The 6,000-nt window shown below is 50.9% G+C and overlaps 1 protein-coding gene across 2 annotated transcripts in view; it reads right to left on the reverse strand.

The window, feature by feature from the left end:
* Nucleotides 1–4,031, reverse strand: part of NID2 (nidogen 2) — a 60,773-nt gene extending 56,742 nt beyond the window's left edge. The window contains exons 1-2 of one of the 2 annotated variants that reach the window (XM_026000694.2): nt 3,362–4,031; nt 2,380–2,688 (exon numbers count right to left, since the gene is read on the reverse strand). In XM_026000694.2, coding sequence (XP_025856479.2) covers nt 2,380–2,688; nt 3,362–3,814 — 762 coding nt within the window. In that variant the 5' untranslated portion in view covers nt 3,815–4,031. The remainder of the gene's footprint in view (nt 1–2,379; nt 2,689–3,361) is intronic. The other variant, XM_026000695.2, reaches the window with a different exon arrangement.
* Nucleotides 4,032–6,000: the final 1,969 nt, after the last annotated feature.

Here is a 6,000-nt window from a genome sequence, read left to right on the forward strand (position 1 = left end):
TGTTCCACTATGCTCAACTCAGATTCAAAACTGCTTCTTCATTAAAACCTTCCCAGATTGAGTCCCCTAACCAGGAAGTAGCAGAGTTAGTCTCCAAGTGAAGATGCTACTGCACTTACCATTTGAACATAATCAATGTCTCCACTAAACTATGAGGTCCTTTCACTGTATCTGTACCAGTTCTGAACTATAGTAAGTGTGCAAAAACAATCTGCTGGATGAATAAATCTTAACTACATTTAAATATACGTGACTTATACACACATTTATATGAATATACCACATATAAGATATATGTCTACAAAAAAAAGATTGACAGAAAACAATAAGCTATTAGCAGTGGTAACCTCTGCTAATTATAATTATAAATAATGTTTATTTTCTAAGTTTTTACTATAAGTATGTTATATTTAATTTAATTTTTTAGTATTTATTTATTTATTTGAGAGAGAGAGAATACAAGCACACAAGCACACACACAAGCTGGGGGAGGGGCAGAGGAAGGGAGGAAGGGGGGGGGGGGAACATTCCCTGCTGAGCCAGGAACCTGACACCAGGTTTGATCTCAGGACCCTGAGATCATGACCTGAGCCCAAATCAAGAGTCCATAGCTCAACTGACTGAGCCAAGCAGGCGCCACTAATTTTAAGTAAGTTTTTAAAACTTATATACAAAAATGAATGAATGTGAATGAATGAATGCAACATAATAATGGAGAGCCCTCTTTCTCCAGCCCTCCACCTAGCCCAATGCGCTGCAAAAGGGAAGTGGCCAATATATTTGTTCAAATTGAGTGTATTCTGTTGCCCTGAATAACTGAAATGTCAAACCCACCACTGTAAAAAAAAGTTACTCAAAAAACAAAACTAAATGCTGCCTGACAAAAAAATGAATGCCAAAAAAATCACAAATTCAAATATCTTTTATTTCTAGATCTTCTTAGATATCTTTTGGGAATATTTTTCTTATTTTTCTTTTCTTTTTTGAACACAAAACAAGAATGCCGTCTTCTTGAACGATTCAGTGAGAGTGAGCAAGCTACTTAATCTTCTAGGGAGGATATATGCCATCTTTCTATAACTTAGAAACACTCTGATGAGTTAAAATAGAGATAAATTATAAGAGTTTCAGCCCTTCGAGTATGACATTTTAGATTCCGTCTAATTTCACGGGAGGAAGACCTTAACTATTCCAGGAATGAGGCAGTTCCCCATTTGCCAAGCTACCCTGGTTCCACCTGATGTCCATTTAGAGTACTTTATTTTTTTTAAAGATTTTATTTATTTATTCATGAGAGACACAGAGAGAGAGAGAGAGGCAGAGAAACAGGTGGAGGGAGAAGCAGACTCCATGCAGGGAGCCCGATGTGGGACTTGATCCCAGGACTCCAGGACCATGCCCTGGACTGAAGGCAGGCACTAAACCACTGAGCCACCCGGGCTCCCCCATTTAGAGTACCTTAAATGTTGCTGCCAAATCTAAAGACTGGGAGCTTGGGTTGTTTTACCTTCTCAGGTAGAGACTATAAAACAAATGGAGGACAGTCTCTTACAAACTAGGGAGCATGTAAACTGATGTATGCAGGGCATTTGGCAAAAGCTATCAAGAACCTTTATAAAAAGTATATCCTCTGTGGCCCACCAATTCCACTTCCTGGAATATCAAGTAAGGACATGTGGAAATGTTTATTTAAAAAAAAAAGTGCTTCATAAAATTATTTATAATGATGAAAAATTGGAAATAACCTAATGACCCCTGGACTCAGTGGCAAATTCACTGGGTGGAATATTATGCAAATAGTATAGATGATGCTATTGAAGCATACTCACAATATACTATTTAGTGAAAAAAATCGTTTATAAAACAGTATGTGCTGTGTGAACCCGTTAGTGTTAACAGACAGTGACAGATAAATACAGATATCAATAGGAAAAGAAGAACTCTGGAATATAGAAATGAAAATGTTTAACAGTGATTATCTTTGAGTGGTAGGAAAATGGATGGTTGTTCTTTTTTAAATTGCCTGTATTTGCTGATGTTTTCCTTCAACGAACATATAATTAGAAATAATTCTTAGATACTTAGAGGTGACTCTAAAAATAAACAACCTAACAGTGAACCTCCTTGTGTTCGGAGGCCCTTCCGCATCTGGACTGGGCCCTCCTACTCCCTTGCTTGAAGCAGTCACCCTCAGGTCCACCTTAGAGGACCCCCGGAGAAAACAGCCTCCTTCGCTTCCAAGCCACTTCAGCCCTGGGGCCACCCATCGATCCATCAGGTTCAGCACGAGAGCAACTCCAAACCCGTCCCGGGGTTCCAGCCCAGAATGCAAGCCCACCCCTCCGCTGGCCCAGCCGCCGAGCACCCCGGGTCACTCACCTCTCCCGAGGGCGGCGCCCGGCTGGTGGCCTCCTCGTAGGCGCCCACCTGCTCCCAGGTGGCCAGGAAGGCGTGAGTGGGGGTGAAGCGCGCCGCGGTGCGCGGGAAGCCTGCGCGCACGTAGCGGGCGGCCTGGCCCAGCACGGCCAGGGACGTGTCCTCACGGTACAGGACCTGGCCCCTGCCCTGGCTCGTGTCGATGTCCGCCAAGAAGGGGGCGATGGCCGGAAAGTCTGTGGGGAAGTCATCGTCCACGTACTGGGTCTCCCTAGGGAAGTCCTGAGTGGAGATGATGCCGTTGGTGCCCACCTGCGGGAGGAGGAGGACAGAAGGTGACGCTCGCGTTCGCGGCAGGAGGCCCTCGGGCGGCCACCACTGGTCCAAACGTGCGCGCCCACCCTGCTGCGCACGGAGGGAAGGCAACGGCCCGGGGGCCTGACGCTCCCCCCTCTCCACCCTCTGGGAACCGGCCTCCGGATTCAGGGCGACCAGCGCCAACTGCAGCCGACGTCCCACCCGCCACCCCAACCCACAGCGCGGTGCGATGGGCCCAGGAATCCCCTAAAACTTCTGGTCCACGTATCTTCCCACTTCCCGCACAGCGCGGGAGAAAACCTCCGGGTCCGAGGGGGGACCCGCCAGCTCTGCAGAAGCGCGCAGCCTTCTCGTGGTCCTTCCTGGAAATCCCACTGGCCGCCCCAGCATCGCCACCTCCTTTCCTGCCTGGGACGCTTGTGTGGCTGCGAATTTGTGGGTCTGAGTTAATGCCCGTCCTCTCGAGGTAAAGCAAAGCAAGCAAGTCAGCAGCATCGCTGCAAAGCCAGGTCCCACCCCGGGGGCGCTCGGGGACAGCCCGGCGTGCGTTCTATTTATTTCCTCCCCTTGGAAAACAGGGGTTCGGGGAGATCCACGCTACATTGACCCGTGGGAAGAAGCTGCGAGAAATCTGCCGGTTTCCACCCCAAGCGGGGGATGGACTTACGTAGAGGTAGCTGAACTGGGCTTCGTAGAAGTGCAGGGGACTCGCCAGCTTCACCGCGGCTGAGCTTTCGTCGTCGCCTTCCTGCAGGAGCTGGTCCCCCCGCGACTGCCCGTAGGGGAAGAGCTCGCCTGGGTGCAGCGCCGCAGCCCCGGACAGCAGCAGCAGCAGCAGCAGCAGCAGTGGCGGCGGCGGCAGCGGCTGCAGCGCCAGTCGCCGGGCTGCCCGGTCCCCCCGCATGCTGGCTCCGCTCCTGGGCTGCCCCGCTGCAGAGCGCGTCCCCGCCCGGCCCGCGAGTCCCGCCAGTCCCGCCAGTCCGCTAGCTGCGCCGCGCCAGCCTGCAACCTGGATCCCCGCGGGCGCCCGGGCGGGCCGGGACTCGGGGCCCTCCCAGCGCGCTGATTGGCTGCGGCCCCCGGCGGGGACCCAATCACCGGCTCGGGGAAAGTTCGACATCTGGTTCTCATTAAAAGTTTTCCGAGGCAGCGGTCGCCGGAGCGGCGGGGCTGGCGAGGTGGAAGCCTCGGGCCGGGGCTGCCCGGAGTGCTGCTCCGCCTCTTGCCTCCGCAACCCGAGAGCTGCCGGGCTCGCTCCCGCCCTCCTGCGGGGACTGCTCCGCAAGGGTCGGCGGGCCCCTCCCCCGAGACCAAATGGCCCGCGGAGTCCGAGGCCAGCGGCGCTGCAGGAGCGGGGAGCTCAGCGCCAAGGGGGAACCCCGCAGCGGCGTGTGCAGCCCCGCCAGGCTGGCAGGACGAGGGTGTGGTGGTGGAGTCCCGGGTGCCCTGCTCTCGAGGCACTGTCGCGGCCTGTCGAGGCACTGTCTTGCTCCACCCAGAGACGCCCCGCCGAGAAGCGCGCCCTTGTGTGAAGCCGGGATGAAGGCTGGGGGCGGGGGTGGAGTGCAGGGGTGGGGGTTCTAATTCCTAAGTTCCGACCCCCATCCAGAGGCTACCACCTGGGAAGACTGGGCTACCAGCCGAAATGCCCACCGGCCTGGGTCTGGGTCTGCGTCTGGGTCAAGAGAGCGCTGTGTACCTTTCCCAGGGAAAGCAGCACTTGGGAAGACCATGGAACACTACTGTGTGAGATGGGCTCCACGTGGGGCAGGGAATGAAGCTTCCCATTTGGGCACCAAGCGGAAATGGGCGTGGCGCTAGGGGGCGTGGGGGGGGGACCTTCCGTCTCTCACCCGCTGCCTTGTGGGCACAGGGGTTGGCCTTGGGGTGGGCAAGAGGGTAGTAACCTGAGTCGCTCCCTGGGACTGGAAACCAGCTGCTAGATGTGGGGGAACCCCATAAACCACAAACAAACCCTATGTGAAGCATCAGGAGCCAGATGAGATTTTATTACCACTTTTATTATCAAGAGCTTGAAATTTCCCAGATAGTCTGTTTTCTCTCTCTAGCCCCCATGGGGTCCTTGGAAGCAAAGGTGTTTAAAAAGAAGGGGGAAAAAAGCAAACCCTTAGAAATGCCTTAAGGGATGTTCAAAAGACAAATTTCTTTTTGTGGGTGTTTATTCCAGTTATACAAATCCTTCTGGGCCCAGAGGGCCAAGCCCTGAAAACTTTGAAGATATCAGACGGTGAGTCTCACAGTATCAACACAAAATGGAAAACTGGCCCAAAGCAGTTTGCTTCCTCTGACTGTGATGAGTTGTATGCTTGTTGTTACAAAAATGTATTTATACTTGCACATGTATGTTCTCATTTCTATGGGAAGTAGGTATTTTCACTGTACTGAGGAGAAAATGAAGGCTCAAAGACGTGACATGATTTGACCTAGCGAAAATCAGCTGAAGTTACTCTTTGATATAAAATCCTTCACCAGCTTTCTCTAGGTTTTCCAAATCTCTCAATTGAGCATAATAAAAATCGCTAACATTTATTTGGTGGTAATATAAGCTACCATCTATAGGCTAGTAGCCTAAAATGACTCCCAAAGATCCCCATTTCATGGTGCTCATTTCCTTTTATAATCCCCTCCCCTGGAGTGTAGTCTGCCCTGATGACTTTTAACCTATAAAATGTGGCAATAGTGTTGAGAAGTCACTTTAGTGATTAGGCTACATCTGTCTTGGTCACAGATTGTCTCTTACTGACTCTGATGAAGCAAGCTGTTATCTTGGGGAGGCCCACATGGCAAGGAACTGAGAGCAGCCTCTGGCCAATGGCCAGCAAGACACTGAATTCTGCCCACAACCATGTAAGGGAGCTTGGAAATGGATCCTTCTCCAGTCATGTTCTGAGATGACACCTCATCTCTGGCTGACACTTAGATTGCAGCCTTGTGGAGATCCTGAAGCAGAGGACCAGATTCTGGACCCACAGAAACTGAGAATTTAATAAATGTGTGATGGTTTGGGATAATTTCTTAGGCAGCAATAGATAAATGATAGAGCTACACACTATGCTAAGGAAACCAAGACTTACAGTTTAAAAAAAAAAAAAAAACCAGTTAGTTATGTGGCTGCTAACTACCGGAGCTGGGATTCGAACTCAGTTCTGTCTGATTTCTAAACGTCTGCTCTGAACACTAAATCATATTTCCATAAGGCCCTTTGCAAGGTAGTTCTAGCCTACTTCTCTAACTTCAGCTCTGGCCACAGCTACCATTACAGCTGAGCCTTTAGTTCTCAAATGC

Source organism: Vulpes vulpes, chromosome 6 (assembly GCF_048418805.1).
Source record: "Vulpes vulpes isolate BD-2025 chromosome 6, VulVul3, whole genome shotgun sequence".
In the NCBI taxonomy this organism is placed as follows: domain Eukaryota; kingdom Metazoa; phylum Chordata; class Mammalia; order Carnivora; family Canidae; genus Vulpes; species Vulpes vulpes.